This window comes from Cryptotermes secundus, unplaced genomic scaffold (genome assembly GCF_002891405.2).
Source record: "Cryptotermes secundus unplaced genomic scaffold, Csec_1.0 scaffold1964, whole genome shotgun sequence".
In the NCBI taxonomy this organism is placed as follows: domain Eukaryota; kingdom Metazoa; phylum Arthropoda; class Insecta; order Blattodea; family Kalotermitidae; genus Cryptotermes; species Cryptotermes secundus.
Genome location: NW_019731612.1, coordinates 301,837 through 324,205, shown reverse-complemented (window position 1 = coordinate 324,205; position 22,369 = coordinate 301,837). Strand labels below are relative to the sequence as shown.

The following is a 22,369-nucleotide window of genomic DNA, read 5'->3' as shown; positions in this document are numbered from 1 at the left end:
AGAATCTGCGGAAGCCAGAGCACCCAGCGAAGGCTGTCTTTACCTCCTTTACCAATTATACCTGACTCAGGTCACAGAAGTGCCAATAGGATCCCAAGGCTGAGTCTTGGGGGTGTATCTTCTGTGCTTACTCTCGTTACGTTGAAGGCTAGAACGGCCTCATATTTAGATTCCTGCCCATTTCATTAAAATTACGGGGTGCCAGCTCACTCCGCACCCCTGATTTTAACGATAACTATGCTACAAGCCGGAAGGTCGCGGGTTCGATTCCCGATGAGATCATTGTATTCTTCCATTGACCTAACCCTTCCAGCAGCAATGTGGTCCTACGGTCAACTCAGCCTCTATTAGGAATGAGTACCAGGAAACTTCCTTGGGGGGTAAATGGCGGCCTGCGAGTGCGCAAGGCTGACAAACCCACCGCTATCTGTGAGCCGATTGTCTATAAAACGTGTCAGCCTCGACGTCTCACAAACCTATGAGCCTCCACAACCTGTTACAGGGATAGCTTTACCTTTGTACCTTTACCCCTCCTGTTGGCCTACTGGCGAGATTTTGCTGTCCCTGTTTCGGCACTAAATTTTAATTGTACCGATAGTGAAACTGGTAGGGATACGGTAGGTGTGCCTCAACTGTACTGATGGCTGCAGACGTGCGGTCTGGCCGTGAGCTATCTCCACTGTTGGGAGCCGCAACCAAGCAGCGCAGTGAAGCCCGTGACTGAGAACACTAGCCTGCGTGTGATAGCGATTTGTAAAGTGTAGTCACTTTCAGAGGGCCTAACTCATGTTTGTGCTAGCAATTGACGGGGACCAGACCGACCTATTTTAAAACGCTGTTACGTGCCGTCTTAACGTTTCATGGCCACACTCGCCCCCCCCCTCCACCACAGTCAACACTCGGCCCTCCTGTGCAAACAGCGACACACCGAACGAGGGAGAAATTCAAACAGCGAATGAAACCAAACAAACCGATGTTACATTCGGGTGGGCCTACCGCCAGGGTGACTGGTCGAGGGCCCGCCACATAACATTCAGACTAGCCGCTATTTAATTAACATATCAATAAGATATACATACTTTACTCAGTGCCAGCAACTGTAAGCCTGCAGTGAATTACAGCGTGAATAATTACACCACCCAAGTCTTGAGGAACTCGGCTGTAGCAGGAAGCTTACACACAGGAAGTCACGTTGTCAGTACTGACAGGAACACTTCATACATGTGTTCGTCTTTACACACAATATGCAACGTACTGTGGCAAGTACACCCGTTGCTAGGCAACGAAGCGAAATAAGCAAGTATACATCAGCCGTCGTTAAGTAACGGCTCCGCAAACAAGCATGTTTCCATGGCAGCAATCGCACCGCAACAGAGAAACGGTGTTTTCTACGTGGTCCGTGCCGAGATGTTATAAGCAGGGTCAGTTAGCTATTGCAGTTGGGGGTTGGGACGTACACTTGACAAAGGCCAAGCATAATCATATGAGACAGACCAACCTTCTCATCAGAGAAGGCAACGGCTTCTAACTGTGGCGATTCTCTGAACGGCGGCTCCCTTCCAGCAGAACTCTTCTGTCCATAGATTTCAATACAGAACTGACTTGATTGCCCCAGTTGTCTTCCCTATAACTCCTCGGCACGTCCCGCTTAAACAACACCGTCCATTCTCGTATCCGTTGCAGCGGGAACTTGTTTACCGAGCCGTTCCCTAACAGCGGTCTTCTATTCTTGTTTATTAAGAATGTACTGCCTAGCAACAGACGTTATTCCTTTGTCTGTTTCGTGGTCGTAGCCTAGAAACTAGTGCTGTTTCAGAGCCGTTACCTAGCAACGGCTGTTTCTCTGGCTCCACAATTCTCGCTTCCAGCCAATATGCCACAACATAAACACTGTGGTATTACAGCGTCCTAAAACTGCACTGAACCCAACAATCGGCTGCGTGAGAACACTACAAGGGCTCAATCAACTTGTAAAGTCGCGAGGCTTCGTCCGTTCTTACCAATGTCGGTACTCCTTTATATGTTTGAACCCTCCGCTGTCGCCCTATTGCGGGAACATATTCGGCGGCTAACTGTCCTACCGGATCTGTATTTATCCATTGCGTTACTTAGGCAAATCCTCTGAGAAAAATCTCCTGCTCCATTCTAACCGCCATATCTGTGAAGCAGAGGGAATGGGGAAAGTTGTCGCCGTTGCCCATAAATCAACCGGACAGGCCTATCTGCCCACTGGGCCCAGTGAACAGGCGCGGCAGATGCAGAAGCTCCGCTGCTGATTCCTGCGCCACTCCTAAACAATTACGTATTTCCTTATGCTTCGTGCATAGCGACCGGCTACTGGCCACGAGTTCGAGTCCAGGTATCGTCAAGAATTCTGTTTACTTCCTGCGGCCCACCCGGCCTTCTGTCCAGTGGTTACCGGGCATAAAGGGGCCGGAGCGTGATGCTGACCCGTTCACCTCCACCTAGTACTGATGGCAAGATTACTGGAGCTCTACTTCCACTCCCCCATACGTCTTCATGCCATGGAGATTAATTCATTAAATACGGGACAACTTTACCTTTACGTACCAATATACTCGTATATTTTCTGGATGTCTAAACCTGGTAACTGAATCGTTTTTCACTGGCTCTACAGCCCCCTTGGGCCCTGGCCTCTGGTTTTCAGTTTCATGACCATTTTTACGGACGGTAGGACTCCTTGGACGGGTGATCAGCTCATCGCAAGGCCCTTACCTAAACACAGGACAACACAAACAGAATAAACACACACAAACACTACACATCCATGGCCAGAGTGGGATGCGAACCCACGATCCCGGCTTGAGAGCGAGCGAAGACAGTGCATGCCCTAGACCGCTCGGCTACCGTGACCGGCAGTGTATAAGAATAATATATAAGGACTCAGATCGTACCTCATAGGAAACAGATCCGAACCCACGATCCCGGCTTCAGAGCGAGCGAAGACAGTGCATGCCTTAGACCGCGCGGCTAGTGTGACCTGTGACCGAGTATTTTACTGGGCGAATGTAACAATGAAATGCGTTGAATGGACGAATAGAAGAGACGGCAGTCAGAACAAGGAACCCATAATCATCATCACTGGCGAAACAGCCCTTTTGAGCAACAACCCTCCTGGGAAGTTTCTGCCGGGAATCAGACCATCGTTGGGTTTCGCAACGGTAAGTTTGTTACAGAGCAAGGTCGTCAGCCTGGAGGACCACGTCCGGTTATACCCCCTGACACTGGGTCCCCCTTCCGTCACCTTCTACGACTCACAGGGTCACGGCGGAGGCACTCTAACCCACCTCCACGCCTCCTGCCTGTACATCCGCTGAACTGAAGGAAACAGAAATCACATGCTCGCCGTGGCAGCTTCCTTGTTGACTCATGCGAGTTCGTAGAAACGTCGGGGTTGGTTCTGTAGACAAACGTCGGTTTGGCTTTGTTTAGTGGGTGGGATGGGCCGAGCTGAAAGAGGCCGCAGCGGGTAGTGAGGCTGGAGGAACACGAGGCGGCCGGTATCCAAGTGTTTGCTCAAGGCCTCGACTATTAGCTATGCTGTGTCCACTCAGAGAAACATCTACACGCATGCGTTGTTTAAAGCTCAGCGTCTATTGGAGAAAAATATTTGGTTTTGGATGAGAAGACGCTTTTCTGAGCGTGGAGTGGAGGTTTCAGTGCAATTGCACAGTGAATGGCTCCAGTGGCTTGAGATATGGAGGTCAAGGTCTCGTGCTCACTGCCCGAATATAAGCGGGACGGACGCCATGCGGTTGCCAGAGCTTCAAGTTACTACTCAAGCCTCCACTTCCTCCCTACATTTCATGACGCTGGATCAATGCGATTACCTGCTGACGGCAACATTGGCTACAGCAAATGGCCCACGTGGGAGATCTAAATGTAGATGGCACAATAATTACCGTACCTGCCAAGGGGCAGGGTGCGGATGGGGTTCGTCTGTCTCAGAATAGGGTCCAGTGATGGGCTCTTTTGAGCAGGTTAATGAACCTTCGGTTTCCATAAAATGTCTGGAAATTCTCGAGTAGCTGAGCGACTGGCGGCTTCTCAAGGACTCAGCCCCATGGGTTGCGTGCGTTCTGTTACATTATTTTTCACAAATGGAACACGCTGTTCGTTTCTTTTAGGCCACAAGGCCTTCGAATATCTAACCACATTTTTAGCCTAATATTCTTATTTTTTTTTTAAGAAAGGAGGCTTATGAGATCACCTTGCTGTCTGTGTGTTCGCATGTCTGTGTATCCCCCCCATTTTTTTTTGCTACCCGACGCCTCGGTAAGCAAATTATTCAGCCTTACTGTCTGTGTGTCCACCCTAACAAAATTTGAATACCTGTTCGAGACAAGTAGCCCTAAAAGATGGAGCACTGTGACATGGAGCCTGAAAGTCGGGAGAGTGGAGCTAGAGGAGACTGCTGTTTCTAGGCAACAAAGAACTCCGTGATTTTAGTCCGCAAGCGAACTATACCGACCGAGCGACCGCCGCTTGTCGGCGAAGTTAGTGGTAACTTTTGCGGATAGAGGGTGTCACGTGGTCAGCGCAACGGATTCCCACAGCCGTTGATCTCGGTTTTCTAAACCGGTGCCGTTACTTTTCCATTCAAGTAGCCTCTCAATTATCCTCACGAGGCTAAATGGACCCCGCTCCACAATCACCACTTCTAAAAGAAAATCTGGTAGCGCCGGGAATCGAACCCGGACCTCTGAGCACCACACCACAGAGGCGGTCTGCTGTTTCCACGGCAACCGAATACACACGCAACAACAGAATAACCGTTGGACGCCGTGCAGGCGAGTGGTTCTTCTCAATGTTTCAGAGGAGGAGGTGCAGTCTCTGAACACAGACCTGCATTGAAGAAGTGCACTTGACGAAAGGCCAAGCATATTCATAAGAAACAGACCCATCCTCTCGTCAGAGAGGACACCACATAAGGACTATGACCGCAAGGGTTCAGTTGGGAATAAAAAACGTCTGTAGTTATGATCCTCACAGGGCTTGGAGCCAAGACGAACTTACTGGCGGTATACTGCCAGTCGTAAAATAGTTCGACTCTGATTACGAGACTGACTTGAGACGGCAGTTAGAAGAGCAGGAGGTTGGTGTGAGATGGCCGCCAGCCTGCGAGGACGTGGGCCCGGGAGCAGAGGATCATTCACTATTGGAAGCCGCTACTAGGCAGCGCATTGAAGCCTGTGAGTGAAACCAATGCTCTCTGCGTAAGAGTGATTTGTAAAGTGTAGTCACGAGTTGTGTGCTGAAGTGTCCAATAAATAGGATTACCAACCCAAACTCCGTCTATAGTCAATCACGTGATAATGTTCTTCCTGTCCACATCTGGACGCTTCATGTGTCACCTGTTCCTGGGGTGGTGGAACTGTACTTTCCTACCGATAGCAATAAAGCAATAAAGTAACCTCCAAAACAGCTACTTCTTGGAATTTCGGAAGACTTTTGTTTTAATTTATGACACACCAGACGTTTAGAACTAAGTGTTCCGCCGTTCTTAACGTGTGTTTAAAGCCTTCAGTTTGCCACAAACAGCACGGAAACCTTCCTGAATCTGCTACATGTCTCAAGGTGCCGGGATAGCTCAGTCGGTATTGCGACTGGCTGCAGGCTCGACGACTTCTCTTCTCCAAATCGTCCAGACTGGCTCTGGGGTCCACCCAACCTCCTATCCAATGGGTGCCGGGAGCAAAGCGACCGGGGCGTGAAACTGACCACTCACCTGCAACTAGTGCCGAGGTGAAGAAAATGTGGATCTATACTTCCACTCCCCATACGCCTTCATGGCGTAGTGCTTACTTTACTTTCACTACCTTGAGATAACCTGCGGATAATGCGACCTGATGTGTGGCTGGGATTAATGTTAGAATCTGAATTAAATTTCATATGGATTGAACCGGCACAACACCCTGTGTGAGCAACCTTACGGAAAGAATGCCCTGTGCATATTGGGACTTCTCGCCGGCATATGAATACCGGAAGTGTGTTGAACTTCCCGCTGATAACACGACCACCTGTGTTACTAAGTGAAGACGTTCCCGCACAAGATGGAGAACATCTGAGCCATAAGCCACTGTTGCGTTCACACATAAGGAAAAAATGTAAAGGTAAATTTGCCCCTATGCTCAACTAATTAAGCACTACGCCATGAAGATGTGTGGAGGGTGGATATATAGATCCACTTGTTCTTGACCTCGGCAAGAGTTGGATGGGAGTGGTCACCTTCACCTCCCGGCCGGTTTTCCCCCTGGGGAGGGAACCCCCGATAACCATTGGATAGGAGGCTCGGTGGACCTCAGAACCGGTCTGGACGATATGGAGAAGAGAAAATTCTGACCCCACTGGGACTCGAACTTCGACCCCTCGGTCGTCCAGCCCGTACGCCGTCGCTATACTGACTGAGCTATCCCGGCTCATTCGTTCAGATATTTCTCATTAATTTGAAGTGCCTATGATTAATTTTGCTGATCACAGTGGCCGTCCGCGCTGTCTGGGGCATGAACTGTTATTCAGTGAACTACGTGGAAGGAGTTGCAAGGGAAGTGGTCGTGGCCGCACAGAATCTCACTGAGCGTACCGAAGCTTTGCAGCAACGCACCTGAGCCTGGCCTGAGCTGGGTTATTTCGTGGCAGTCTGTAACCATTCAGGTCAAGTTCTGACAGTGTAACTTGAAGTCAGCCACGGCCTCTTCCCTCTTCTCGTCCCCCGATTTAAGTAATTACACGTATTCTCGCAATTACATAACAATCCCAAAATTATTTTCAGTTGAGTTGATTTTATTTTGCGGCTTATGCGGTGAAGTTGCCAGGCGTCAGGTTACGCTAGTACAGCGTCGAGTGCTAGGGTGATATGTGAATGGTGAACTGGAAAGGATTTGGAAGGAAAAGGCTGAAGCCTGATCTGGTCAGTGTCCCTGCATTTATGCGAACGAAAACCACAACACTCCTTAGAGGGAAAAGTTGGCGTTTCGCCTGAAATTCGAACCAAGCACGTTCAAAACACAAGTCTAAGAGCGTTACCTCTGCAACAACAAACCTAATTTGTGTTGTTTTCAAAACCGGTGCCGCAAAGCGGACGAAGTGGGACGTGATAATGGAACAAATTCCAGGTGGGTCTTTCAGTTTTGGACCAGTTCTGGGGCCCACCCACTTCCTGTCAAGTGGAAACGAGGGGTCACTCAGCGTGACCAATTGTCAGGGTTAAGAATACATCCCCCATGCTTCTTCACGGCGTGGTGCTTAGGAACAGGGACAGTTTTTTTCGCAGAGGAATTCGGCTCGTCCCCGCGTGGTTGCGGGTTTGAATCTCGCTCTGTGTACACCAAAGAAGAATGTAATTTAGGACATTTAGGTCATTCGAGTAGCAAGTTCATAGTACCACTTTCCGGACGAAAGGGGTCGGGATGGCTCAGTCGATATTGTGACGGACTGGGCTTCGGTTCCCGCCAGGGACAAGAGATCTTCCTCCCCTCCACGTCATCCAGACCGGCCCTGGGGCCCATCCAACCTCATATCCAGTGGGAACTGGGGGTTCTTTCTTAAGAGGTAAAGCAGCCGGGGCATGAAGCTGACCATTCACCTCCCTCTAGTGTTGAGGTCAATAATGATGAACCTACATCTCCACGCCCCCATATATCTTCATGGTAAAAAAGGTAAAGCTATCCTGTGACAGGCCGTGGAGGCCCATAGGCTTGTGAGACGTCGAGGCTCTCACATTTTCTACACAATCGGCTCACAGATGGCGGCAAAGTTGTCAGCCTTACGCGCCGGCCGCCCTTTACTCCCAGGGAAAATTCCTGGTACTCATTTCTGTTAGAGGCTGAGTCGACCGCAGGACCATAGTGCGGCTGGGAGGATTAGGTCAATTAAAAAAAAAAGCCACATCACGTGGAATCGAACCCGCGACCTTGCTGCTTGTATAATAGTGCCTCAACCAACTGCGCTACCTAGGTAAACGTACAAGTACGAAGGCAAAACGGAAGGTGCGTCAGAAGTCACCGAACTGGCAGAGATAATTATTAAAGTGACCAAATAAATAGAAGCACCTCCACACTGTAACCAGTGAAGTACTGAGTCAGAGATGAAGTTGTCAGCCGAAAGAGCGAGAACGTGATAACGAGGACTATTGCATGAAAAGAGACGCCGGCAAGTTGAATGGGCCCCTACATTAACCTGCTTCAGTGCCGCTTTGTCCATAACTTATACATGAAGTGTCTCGGCTTCGAACTTGTGTCTCTACTGCAAGAAGATAATGCCATGGCATGGCGAACCGAGATGACAGGCCATGACAGTGTGTCCCTACACGTCCAGCGCTTGTAACAATTTTTCTGCACGCAGTTGCATGTTTAAGCAGGTTCGCGCTCTGGTGGAGGGATTCACGCATTCCGAGACTGCTCCAGATGAACTAGTGCTCCCAAAGCCCCCTAAATGAACAATATCACAACTCACTGACATAATAGCATGGGGAATAATTTTCTCTCTCTTTCTCTCTCAATTAAAAGAGAAAAAGAGAATCTTTCTCGCCCGGCCCTTCCCGCCCCTCTACATTTCTTCCTAGACTCTCCGCTCGAGACCAATGGGCATGCCTTGCGCTGTTGCGGGGTATGGGAGCGCAGCCAATCAGTGCGCCGGACTCGACTCCACGGATACTCTTGAGGGCATGAGCGAGCGGTTTGCTTGGTGTCCCCGTTTGTTGCTTCCGACGGTTGTGGTGTGTAGACCAGCCGCACACAACAGAAGCTGGTGGTTGTAATCGCGTCTGTTGCTTTGTGTTGGTACCTTGCGCGATGCCGGCAGCGAGCGATGCTGCAGACGATGGAGGGGCCTTCACGTGAAGTTAAATAAATCCCTTCAAAATATTGTATCGCGTGTGTGGTGTGGTGTGAAGGTGTTTCCAGCACCATGTGGCTAAGGCATCATGTCGAGGTGTTCTCCTTCATAACAACACTGATCCTACTGCACCAGCGCGCAGTCACGGCCAACTGGATGTAAGTCTCATCACGTGTGTAACCACGGCCTATTTGACTGTAGCTGTTACTAATAGCTTGTCCTACGGCAGTATTTCCATTACTGATGTTCGCTTAGAAAGCACGCGTGTTGAGGTGGAGTCAGTCTGCAACGTTATGTTACTGTCTAATCACCGAGAAACACCTACTCGTAAGTGCATGACGGTTCAGGTATGGTGTTACCCCTTCAACTACGGCAGTACAGAGGTAAAGAATCCACACACGAACCAAGGTTATTTCGATTGTGTTGTACGAAATTCCCCCATGAGTATTACCATTTCTCAGAGCGTTAAGCGTTCTTTCACGGGCAGCATGTGACCTTGTGTTGTAACGTGTAATGACACTATCTCTAAGCCGTCTCCTCGCTTTGTGCTTGTTGTCAGCGATAATTTGAATGGAGTCTGGTTCCTCATTTGTTTCATCCAACATGTCCAATTGCATTTTTCGGGTTTCTCACAGTAAACTACGCAAATTACAATAGGAGGTTCGGATCAACATTTTTATTGGAGGCTGGTGATTGATAGGCTTGTTGGGACTATATTTGCACCTCAGAATTAGATAGGCATGTTTTTAAATTGTCAGTACAATCTGGGCTGTTCAAGACACGAATACGAGAACATTACACCCACGCCTTTTTGTCTAATGCCAACTGCTACTCAGCCAGAAGTGTGTGTAACCTTGTCTTCGGGAACACGAAACTTGCTCATTATGCAGCTTGGATATCAGACCTAGGGACAGAGGCAGTAACAAAGAATGTCGAAAATTACATAATTAGGAGCAATATCGTATGTCATCTTCATATTATTTGTGAGATATTTATGATAGGCTCCGCTAACGCAGTCCTGTATAAGTTGAATACGTTTATAAATAACGCCTATGATCTTTCCGGTAACAACTGTGAACATTGACCAATGTAGGGGAATGACAGCAAGACAGCTGAGGGTCAGTGTAAACTGGTTCACCTGATGATGGCCATGAATGGCCGAAACATGTCGCAAACTAAAAACAGTACGAATTTATTCAATTTGTACACGAATTGTGGCGACAGAACATATAACAAATACATAATAAGCAGTTTATTTGTAGATTTGCCTAGAAAATGTAGTCAGAAAACCTGATGGAAAGAGACAATTGCTCATTGAAAGATAATATTAAAATGGATATTAAAGATGTGTGTGTGTGGACTAGATTCAGTTGCTTGTGCTCCTTGCCGTTACGTTTAGGTGCAACACGGTTACAGCACACCCAGCCGCCACTGACACTCTGTGTAAATGCTCTAGGCCTACCTTCCCCACGTGGTCTCTGATGCAAAACACTGTGACGTTATTTTGACTAGGCATTCTACTGTAACATCACAGGAAGATCTTGGGGGTTATCAGGAAACGTTATATATCACTACTGAGAAACTGTTATTAGCCTGCTTTCCACAATTTGTAGGCGAACTTGTGACGAGAAACCTACCTGCTACTTAGTGTGATAATACATATTCTGAAAGTGTGTAACTTTGTTTTAGGATGTGACACATTCACTGTAATATTTTCAGTAATTACTTGAACAATGAGCCATCCAGCGTAACAAACTTAACCCTTTAAAGTCCAGTGGTTACTATATTTACCACTGTTTTAACACATTACAACCCTGCATTCTTCCCACAGAGTGTATCTGTGTGTTCCGTACGGTTCTCACAATAAACAGCGACTGTTTCCCTAAACAGCAGTAACCGGTTGGGTTCTGTAGCGGAGACGTAATGTTTCCTGTGAGGTACGGACTGAATTCTTATATATCATTCAGAAGAAATTCAGTCTTTCTCTCTTCAGTCTTTAAAGGTTTAATGGAACACATGAAATTAGATACACAGGCCTACAAGTTTCGGACCTTTGTCACCATCATGAGGCATGACAATAGAAGAGAATCAGTTTTAGTCTCGCTGAGGATCATAAAGTGTTATTCACAGTTAATTAAACGTTAAAGTTTTATAGAAAGTATTTCTTAAAAGCTTTTATATTTAGAGCATAGTTCGTTAGGTTCAAGTCGTGTCTACTGCCTTTTGCGTTATGTTCTTGTCTGCAAGTGTAACATTGTAAAGGTGCTATGCACAAGATCTAACGTCATGTACATTTACACTTGTACTCGTATTATAGAAATATTTAAAAAACACTTTCTACAGAAATGTTGTAACTGTGAGCCACACTTTAAGATCTACACCAATTGTAAACCGAAATTAGTTATTTTGTCATGCCGCCGAGGTGTGAGGTCAGTACATCAAGTCCGATTTTGTTATATTGGAGAGCCCGTTATTCCAAAATGCTCAAATTGATGTCAGGTCAGTTTTACTGTAGAATATGTTAAAAGCAACGTCATTCCTGCGAAATCTGTAGGTCTATTTCATGCCTGGAACTAGTGAACTGGAGACAGTCTCGTGGAGTTTTGAACGTATCCGCATAGTTTCATGGTATAACCTGACGGCTGAAGTGATTGTTCGTTTATACTCACTAGTTATCACATGCAGCCTCCTATCGAATTGGTACCGGGGGCTGTTTCCCTGGAGATAAAGCGGCTGGGACGTGAAGCTGACCACTTACCTCCAACTAGTGCCGAGGCCAAGAAAACATGGGTCTGTATATCCACTCCCCCATACGTCTTCATGGCGTTGTGCTTAATTAGTTAAGCACAGGAACAGCTTTACCTTTCACGTTTCCTTTTAGCGTAGGGATTAAGGAATCGTCTTTGGGGCGGGGGGGGGGCTGCCGGTGCGTAAGGCTGACAACCTCACCGCCATCTGTGAGCGGATTGTCTAGAGAAAATGTGAGAGCCTGACGTCTCACAACCCTATGGCCTCCACGGCCCGTTACAGGGACAGCTTTTCTTATTATTGGTTCTTGGCAAATATGAGATTAGGACCTCAGTTAGGACACGCCCACCTCCTTCCATATCCTTTCCATGTAATTATTTACCAAACACACTGGACCCCATGCAGCATCGTAAATAAACAGGCCTAAATAAAATGTCCTGCCAGAATTGTTGGCTCAGTCGGCACAGTGTGAAGTGCCGGTGCTAAGTGTTGCTAACTTCACATCGGTGATTCAAGTTGTCAGTGAAGTATCTCTGTAGACATTAGCTCACAGTTCGTAATGGCTTCATGCTCTGTGCTTCTGGACTAGTCCATCCTATAGTTTAACCCTTTAAAGCCCAATGGTTACTATACGAGTATATACCGCTGCCTTAACATACTAAACTGCCTTCGGCCAACACAGTGTATTTATCTGTTTCCTATGGTTCTCACAGTAAACAGCGACTGTTTCCCTAAACAGCAGTAACCGCTTGAGCTTTGTAGCAGAGACGTGATGTTTCCTGTGAGGTGCGAACTAAAGTTTTCTTATAAGAGGAATTTCAGCTCTTTAATATTAAATGCATTCCCGCTTCTATTGGCTGAGTTACAAATTTGATGCTGTAATTAAGAGACCCCAACACTATTAAGTATGGTTCCCGTGGGAAAGAATTAGGTCGTTTTTAGGGGTAAAAACTCCGTGGTTTTAATCCTCAAGCGAAATATACCGACCGAGCGACGGCCACTTATCGGCGAAGTTAATGTCAACTTTAGCGGATAGAGGGTGTCGCGTGGTCAGTAGTATTCGCTTGCGGACTAAAACCACGGAGTATTTTACCCATAAAATCATGCTAATCCTTTCCCACGGGAACCATACTTGATAGTGTTGGGCTCTCTTAATTACAGTGGGGTTACCGCTATTACAGAATAAGATGTTTATAAGAACGTGCTACAGAAGGCCGGATAGGCATTTCCTAGGCCTGTTTTGTATTTACAATATTTTTCTACAATAAAGAAATCCCCACGGCCCTTAATTTCGGGTTTCTAGACCGGAGCCGCTAATAGCTCCCCATTTATGCCCACGAGGCTGAGTGGACCCGTTCCAGACCCACTACTTCTCAGAAAATCTAGTAGCGCCGGGTATCGAATCCGGGTCTCTGGATCTGTAGCCAGGAAGTTTAATCACTCGACCAACAGCAATTAAATGGCCTACAGACCATTAATTTCTGTTATGAAGAGGCTCGATATGACGTGATGATATTGAATAGAAACAACTGGCCAAGTGGAATTCCGTTTGGGAGAATAAGTCCAATAATATATATATGTATATATGTACATAAAGGGAAAGCTATCTCTGTAACAGGCCGTGGAGGTCCATAGGTTTGTGAGACGTCGAGGCTCCCACATTTTCTAGACAGTCGGCTCACATAGTTGTGAGGTTTTCAGCCTTACGCTCCGTCCGCCCTTTACCCCCAGGAAGATTCCTGATACTCATTTCTGTTAGAGGCTGAGTCGACCCCAGGGCCATCGTCCGGCTGGAAGGATTAGGTCAACTGAAAAATTCAATGAGCTAATCGGGACTCGAACCCGCGACATTCCTTCTTGTAGCATAGTGCCTCAACGAACTACGGTACTGCGTGCCCCCATAATAATAATAATAATAACGATTGTGGCGGTGGTACTGGTGGTAGTAGTAATTATGTTACTGTTATTACTACTATAATACGTGGTAGTTACAACTTTATTTGAGTGCTATTTTCGAAGGGAAGATACAAAATGGGATTTCAATTTGAGTAGAAGTAATTACTTAAATAAAATTAATTTTGTAGGTTGGTGCGTGCAATGTCCCCTGCGGTAAACTGGGATATTATTTGCAAACATTTAGTTGATTGGACTGCAGTGGCCAATTGTCCCAGAGACTGGGAAACCCGGAGCGAAGAAGGGGGAGGGGGTGTAGTACGAGTAACTGGCTCGCGAAGTGTCACTCTTTTGTTGTCCTCCTGTAACTTGTTGACTTTCATTTGTAATCAAGATAGGCTTTTTGTCAATATTTGCCCAGTAGTAGGAGCTTTACGTGTGCTTCACAGGTTCCCCTGACAAGGCTTGTTTGCACCGTAGCTAACTCGCAGATAAACTCGTAAATTGCAGTTGCAACAGAAATTCATTTTCATTTGAAGAGTAGGCCGTTATGACTGGAGAGCTGTAATTTGGAATTGATAGATTTGGGAACAAACTTTAGACACAACCTGTATTAAGGCCCCGGCTGCCCTTCGTTGCCAAATGTACATTTCCTGATAGGGACGAAAGCGAAAGCGCGTTATGGGTTCACACAACTTCTTAAATTCCTTGCTCGACACGAAAGCTTTCTGTTTTTAAGTCTATTTGCAAATTTAATGTGTATTGAGACAAAGCATTTATATGAGTTCATTGTGAATACACGTAGCAAAATATAGCGTTTGCATATGTTCCCCTATTTCCAGAAATAGACGTACAGTATATATTTTACAGATCACATGAATATTACAGTAAACCCTTTTCGCTTAGTGGGGGGGGGGTGGAGTCCAACTGTGTCCACCCGGCACGGCGGCCACTGATTGGACTTTTCCTGCCCCGGGTGAGTATGATGGACAATTTGGTGGAATGAAGATTGGCTGAGGAAACCGAAGTACTCGGAGAAAACCCGTCCCAGCGCCACTTTGTCCACCACAAATCCCACTTGGCCAGACGCGGGCTCGAACCCGGGACGCCGCGGTGGGCAGCCTGAGCTATGACACTTCCCCTGACACACGTAACTGGGGATATTATGAGATAAAAAACTCAATCCGGAAACCCTTCGCCTTGTTCAGTTAAAGAACTCTTAGCACGTCATGTTTGCGGCAAGAATACGTGTAACTTGTGAAGAATATGTCGAAAGGCCTGCGCAAAACAATTTCGCCACTTGTTTTGTGTTGCTCAGAGGTTTCTTACATTCGCAAGCAAGAAAACAGAGATTGTTACACGCGTTTATAAACGAGGTGCTATGAGAAATATTTGGACACGCGAAATATGAAGTCGATCTAATCGGACAATTTAAGATATTGCAGAATGTGAAACTGAGCGTACACATCGACGGATAAGGGAGGCCATATCCCTAATTTCAGTACGGAAACGTCATTTGGGTTGTCTGGAGGGAAATGTGAGGATAGTATTAAAATACTGTATCATGGAGCCCGTTGTTAAGTAATGACTCTGTTAGGCAACAAATTCCTAACTCTCATCAATGGACGAACTAGGAAACAGTGTTTTTTACGCGGTCCGTGCGACAGCTGCGTGACGCAACAATAAAACTCTTGAAAGCCGTGTTTTCTATGGGGTCCTTGCCGAAGTGTTATAAACAGGACCAGTCTAGAGTTTAGTTAGTTGGTCAAGCATACGACCGTTCAAGTGACTAGACTGTCGTTGTAGCGGAAGCTACTAGAAATAAGGCACAATCTGCTGTTCTGGGCAGAGGCAATGTATAGTATATTTTATATACATTTATTAACATGTTTAACACGTAAAATGCAAATATCATTTACATTCTGCTAAATGACTTATACTACAGACTATGACTCCGACAGACCCGTCCTCTCGTCAGAGAGGGCGCCCCACAAAAACAAGACCGTAACTGTCAGACACTAACAAATATCTGGTCATAAGCCACAGACTGGGCTCGACACCAAGGCTTACTAACTGACAGACACTCAGTCGCAATGTGACTTTGACTTTGAGTTTAGTTAGTTGTGAGGCAGTCACCGGCCAGTAAACACCTGAACATAGAAGTTGAGGTATCTACGGCGGTGAATACCGTTACCAGGCAACGACTGGCAAAGGCACAGCAGACTGATAAGTCTTAGTGCGTGCTGTACTGAACTGCAGAGAGTGTGAGTTAGCGATAGCGCTACAGTTACTTGTAGTTACGTTCTGTAAGTGTGCAATAAATCCAATTACAAATCCAAACCCCCGTCCATAGTCAATCACGTGACAGAATGTCTAAGCAGGACGGGAGGTTGATGGAACTGATTCAATCTCGTTCCCAGTGTTGAGCGCTCGGGATCTGCTGCCAGGTAGTTAGCTGGTCCTAGCAAGGGCTCAGTTCACAGATAAGAGCCCTCAAGCTCGGATGCCGGTAGCGTAAACACTGCACCATTAGCTTCATTCAGTGTTAATTACTGTGAGCTGAACAGGGAACTAATTACGCATTTGTAGCCTAATTGGAGATGGTGTATCTAGGCACTGCGGGGAATGGAAAGGCCTTGCAGTGTTTCAAAAGGCACTTTCAGCTCTATCTAGATAAGGTTTGCAGCATTTTGGGTAGTTAGTCGGAAACAGTTGTTGAAGCTGTGGCAGGTTGGAGCCCTTGGATCCTGTCTTTTCTTCATTATCTGGCCGGTCCATGCCTGAGTCGAGTGTCATAATGGATTTCAGATGCAGTTCGACCCACAGCGTGTACACACATCGCTAAGTATTGACTCTGTAAACAACGGCCATTGCTAGGTAATGGTCTTAAACAGCAAGAGAGGAATGATGTTCTCTACGCGATCGGAGAGATAACCACGTGATGCAACAATAGAACTGTTTGGAGAGGTGGTTTTCCACGAGGTCCGTGTCGAGATTATTGTGTTTTGTGAATGAGTTCTGCATTTGGAAGCCGGTTAGTTGAACTCAGGAGCTGCAGTGAGGTAGGCGACAGTCAACGAGGACGTGAAGCCGTGAACACGGAAGTTGAGGGATCTACGACGTTGGAAGCCGTTATCGGACAACGACTGACGATACACAGCAGACTGTGATGACTGAGTGCGTGCTGTAATGAACTGTTGTGTGGGTGCCAATTAGAGACAGCGCTGTAGTTACTTCAGTAAATCCGAGCGGCCAAAAAAGGACACATCACAAGACACCATATACACAAAATATAGGAAGAACGACTCCCATAGTGGAAGAATGACGTAGTACGCGAGTTTGAGTTAAGACGTGTAAGATGATGGATATTAACACATTTTGATATATATATAAATTTTATTATAGTTAGTGAAGAGTGTGCATTTTAGATAATTTTATAAACGACACACGATGGCGAGCAGTGCAATAGTTTGACGTAAATAACACACCTGAGGATGGCACAGTGATGCCGAAACATGTAGTGAAGTGACATGTGAGACTGAGTGCACTACAAGACGGCCAATATACATATCATGATTGATCGAATTACATGACAGTTGCATACAGACCCGTTTGTGTGAACACATTTGAGAAATTCAGCTGATGATTGCAAAGTTTAGTTCGTATTGCCACATGTAAGGGGTGTGAGTGGCTTATAAACGGGGTTTGGATTGATGGCCGCATTTATTGCACACTTGTACGATTTGTTACTACAATTCACAACCCACACTATGACAAACCATGTCTTCTCCAGCATCTTCGGCTGCCATCTTCAGGGACTCCCTCAATTCTCTCAGTCAGAGTCAGAGTCACTTTTCGACTGGCGGTTTACTGCCAATCATTTCGTCTTGGCGCCAGGCCCATTGAGGCCCACGACCAGAGTTTTTTTCCAACTGAACTCTTACGGTAATAGTCCTTATGTAACATCCTCTCTGACGAGAAGATCTATGAATACACTCGACCTTTCGTCAAGTGTATATGTTGCTTGATTACCGATCCGTTGCTTAGAAACGGGTTCTTCTATTGCTGCCCGCTTTCGCTTGCGCGGCAATATAATCACCGAGCCGTTGGTTAGCAATGAAATATTCCGGCTTTCAGGCGTCATATCGCATTATTTATTCACAACGCATATGAAATATATAAACTACTTGCTCCATTATAAAGATTTAGAACTTTGAAGACTCCCATAAAGGTATTTATTTAGTGTTTAGTAACAACGTCGCGTTCTTCTGGACGATAGTTTGAACGTATCTGAGGAAATCTGATTTTCCCCTAACGCGGAGGTCTATAAGGGTTGAAAGGTCAAAATATCCCACTTATCGCTGTTTCTTTAACCAAGAATCTTTTAAATTAAACACAGGATTACGCGTACCTTATTTTGACAGTAAAATTGGCGATAAGAGAAGTTGCTCGACACAGCGCGCGGAGGGCATGTGACTTCTCGCTTGCCCGGGTGCCCGAAGCGGCGGTCGGCGCGTCGACACTTTCCCAGTGGGAGCATGGAACACGCCGAAAGGCCCAAGCCGTCAAGTAATTGTGATGGTGATCAATCATTCTTTTGTCTACTCGACAATCGCTGGGCGCTGTGTACTCTTACTACTGACAACGTCGTTAAATAAGCAACGTAAAAAAATTGGTCATGGTTTATACGAGACCCACGCCTACTGGGCAGACAAAAGCATCAGGCCACTTCCAGCCTCATTCGCCCGGTAACCCCCCGACAGCGGTTTTCTTAAACCATTCACTCATGGAGCTGAACCCTTCTTGAGAAGCCGTCAGTTGTGTAGCTACTCAAGAACTTCCCCATATTTTATGGCACCTGAAGGTTCATTTCCGTGTTCACAAGAGCTCTCCACTCGTCCATATCCTCAGCCAGATCAATCAAATCCATACCACCCCATCCTATCTCTCTAAGGTCTATTTTAATATTATCCACCCACCTGCTCCTTGGTCTTCGTAGTGGTTTTCTTGAACCATGAGGTTAATAATTTTTAAACAGTTTCGAGAGCCCGTTTCCGTGCTTTCTGTTGATATGTCGAATACAATTGGTCTTATATTAAGAAATGTTCTATATTGTGGTCTTGTAATGAGTCCTTTCCTTTATTTTGTGGCGCGGATTCCAGGTGTCTCGTGTAGCCGGTGTAATTGCGTGCTTCGCGCTCATTGGCCGACTGTACTGCTCTTAAATGAAAGTATAGTAAAGTAAGGTGTTATCAGTTTCTGTTGTATTTCCGGACCTTTGCTGGCTTGCAAGTTCTGTTGACTTGGCTGTAACTCTCAGTACTTAAGAAAGACATTTGCCTCCACATGGCGTGTACTGCCTTCGCTCGCTGGGATTTTCAGCGAGGGGTAAGAACGTGGATATCTTTGGTTCCACGAGCTGAACACTGGATTCGTCAGAGCTGAATATGCTTTCAGGCTTGTCCAGAAGATTATTTTCCTTCATAACTTCTTCCATCATTTTAATAAAACTTTGATTTCTTCACTGTTCGTTCCATGTCCTGGATAAGACAAATGCCGCCGCCTGCCCAGTGGAAACTTCCGGTTGTCGCTCAGCGCGTGCGAACGTTTGCGAGACGCAAACTGATACACTAATCTGTTTGTTAGGCGCAGAACCTTCAGCTTTCGGGCGACGATATGCTTGACCAGTCAAGCCGAGACCAGTTCCTGGAACATGCAGTTCTGTAGTTCCCCGGCCTGCATCCTGCTTACTGCTTCTTGAGACGGCTGTCCTCTTCTTTTCGTTGGTACTTGAGTGGCACCTCACAGAGTCTGTAAACTCAAGGGCTATCACCTTGTTTGTGTTCTGTCTCTGCAGGAATACAATATTTTAAAATGCTGGGATTTCTTTACCGAAGAGAGATGAAGTGACAGGAGGTTGGAGAAAACTGCATAATGAGGAGCTTCATAACTTGTACTCTTCTCCAAGTGTAATTAGAATGATCAAGTCAAGGAGGGTGAGGTGGGCAGGGCATGTAGCACGAATGGGGGAGACGAGGAATGCGTATAGGATATTGGTGGGAAAGCAAGAAGGAAAGAGACCCTTGGGAGGACCAAGGCGTAGGTGGGTGGATAATATTAAGATGAATATTAGAAATATAGGAGAGGGTGATACAGACTGGATTGATCTGGCTGAGGATAGACACCGGTGGAGGGCTCTTGTGAACACGGTAATGAACCTTGGGGTTCCATAAAATATTGGGAAGTTTTTGTGTAGCTGTAGAATTGGCGGCTTCTCAAGAAAGGCTCATCTCCGTGAGTGAGTGGGATTTTTCTGCCGAAAAGAAAAACCGCGGCATCTTCATGTTGTGTTCACGGTGCGTGCTTGTGATGGCCGAAACGTCTCGTATCATAGAACCGTGAGACTGAAGCTGAACAAAATATCCTGCCCACAATATGTAGCTAAAGTGGCGCGTAACAACAGACGGGGTGTTTCCTGTATCGCTGTTCTGTGCGCCGTAGCCCGTGGCTATGTCCGGCCGTAATGTCTCCTGCGCCCCAGCACCCCTCATTTCGGGGCTGTGTGACGCGTTACTCTAATTTACAGTAGGTTCATTAAAAGAGGGAGAAAAAATTGTTTGTGACGTTTAATGTGTTCCAAAGGCATTTTGTTTTCGGAGCAGGTGTTATGCGCGGAATTATTTTCTGTTTTCCTTTTTTTAAGTTCGGAATTATAACGCATCAAGAAATGTACAGATGGCGTAAATATTCTTGGTTGTGTTTCCAAAAGTTTTTAATTGAAATATTCCGAAAACTGTTAAGACTACGAAATACTTTTCAGCGTGTACAATGTGTGCTGAATTCTTTTGCACAACTTCTCTTCGAAAAAATGTTTCGCTGCTGTAAATATTTGGCGACTGAGACTCGAGATAAACGCAAAATGGCACAAAAGTGGCATTTGTGATGCCCCCTTCGCCACAATGCAGGGCAAAATTATGATATATACATTGCTAACCGGTGCTTATAAAATTTGCAAGCTTAAATGTATGAACCTATGGTAATAAATACAAATTGCGATTGTAAGAAGATAAGACGGAGTCTTTACTGCAGAATGCTCGCTGGCACTCACTTCAGAAGCACTCGGCTTGTCTGCTATCCGAACAGAGGCGGCTTGTGTCTCGTTTTTCCTGTGGGGGCACCTGAACACAAAATGTAAGTTTAAAGTGCAGAATTCTGGTAGAATTTAATATCGTCTGACGTCGGTATCAGGGATTTCAGAACCGCTGACGCCAAAGTCGCTAGTAAGATCTTCGAGCCGTTCTTTCTATCAAGTCGTTTCCGCAAAGCTTTCGTTATGTCACAGTCATATACATTAATGTTGTCCTGTATTTATGGCCGTGACTAATAAACGGGATTTGGATTTATTGATCACTCCTTCACAATCACTCATAACGACAACAATTATTTTACAATATCTCACAAAAATCTGCAGCCGAACCATTCTTCCTGGACCGCCGAGGACGCGCTCGAATATCATCTTGAGGCAGAAGCAGAGTCAGATTCACTTTAGGACTGGCGGTTTCCCGTCAATCATCTCGTCTTGGCGACAGGCCCCTTGAGACCCACGACCAGAATTTCTATTTTGAATAGTACAGCAACGGAAGTTATTCTTGTCTGCGTATACGTTGCCGCGGGAATGTATTTACAGAGCCGTTCCCTAGCAGTGGGTCTATTTGTCACAGTATTGACCTTGATGGCGGATATGAAGATGTAAACTGCTTCCTACAAATGGACTGATTTATTTACCTGACACGATGAACGTTATTTTGTTCGTGTCTTTCAGACACGTATTCTAATCGTTCATACTTCATCTGTATATATTTCACTTTACAAATCACTGTCACAGGCTAGTGTTCTCAGTCATGGGTCTTTATTGCTGTTGCTTGGTAGCGGCTTCCAACGGCGAAAGTTCCCCTTCCTCTGGATTCCCGAACTGTCCCCTGCCTCAGCTGCCAGCTTCTGAAATTCTCAATTGACTCTGCCTGCAGACTCCCTCTCGACTGTCTGGTAATCAAAGTCAAAGTCACATTGCGACTTACGGTCAGTCAGTCAGTCAGTCAGTCAGTAAGTCTCGGTGTCGAGCCCCATATTCACTACTGTTTGACAGTTGCGCCCTCTCTGACGAGAGGATGGGCCTGTCTTTTGTATATGCTGCTAGCCCTTGCCAGCGCAGTCTTTCTCGGGTCCAAGTCCCATGGGACTCGTGACCATATTTTACTGTCTCAGATTTGAGATTTCAATTTTTGTTCCCTCCTACGATTCGCAGGGTCACAGTGGAGGTATTCGACCCTGGCTCCACACGGGTTATATCAGCTGGTCCTCATTATATAGCCTTGGCACGGATCGTACGGAAAACACAGATTTCACAGGTCCTGTGTTGTTCCGTGTGTCTGTTCTGGCTGTGACTGCTACTGGTTTATTGCTTAGCAACGGGCATGTTTGCAGAGCCGTTCCCTGGCAGCGGCTGTATCTGCTCGCTCCACAGCTGTTGTTTTGGGCTAATATGCCACAGCATGTTGACGCATGTGCAGAAGATAAACTTCCTTGGCAAGTTGCTGATTCCGGCAGCGTGAAATTGAAGGCATTCGCGAAATTCAGCACAGTAAAGAACTTAGTGCTCTGAAGAATGCATCTGAAAGAGGCTGGAGGAAGCTGTGCATTGAGATGCTGCGCAAATTGTATTTGTCACCATTTCTTTGTCAGTAGGATCAAACGCGGGGATGATGACGCCCACGTTGTACGCCTGGGAGAGGTCAGGAGAAGTGAAAAAGGGACACTTTGCATTGGATGTGTCGGGCTCCACGAAAGGCGCGGACTGTGTGACTTCCGCGTG

General features: G+C 46.3%; 1 protein-coding gene across 2 annotated transcripts in view; it reads left to right on the top strand.

Annotated features, from left to right (window-relative positions):
• The first annotated feature begins 8,718 nt into the window (after positions 1–8,718).
• The window catches only part of LOC111867320 (protein Wnt-16), a 75,747-nt gene continuing 62,096 nt past the window's right edge, over positions 8,719–22,369 (top strand). For both annotated transcript variants that reach the window (XM_023857064.2, XM_023857063.2), the window contains exon 1: positions 8,719–9,014. In XM_023857064.2, coding sequence (XP_023712832.1) covers positions 8,929–9,014 — 86 coding nt within the window. In that variant the 5' untranslated portion in view covers positions 8,719–8,928. The remainder of the gene's footprint in view (positions 9,015–22,369) is intronic.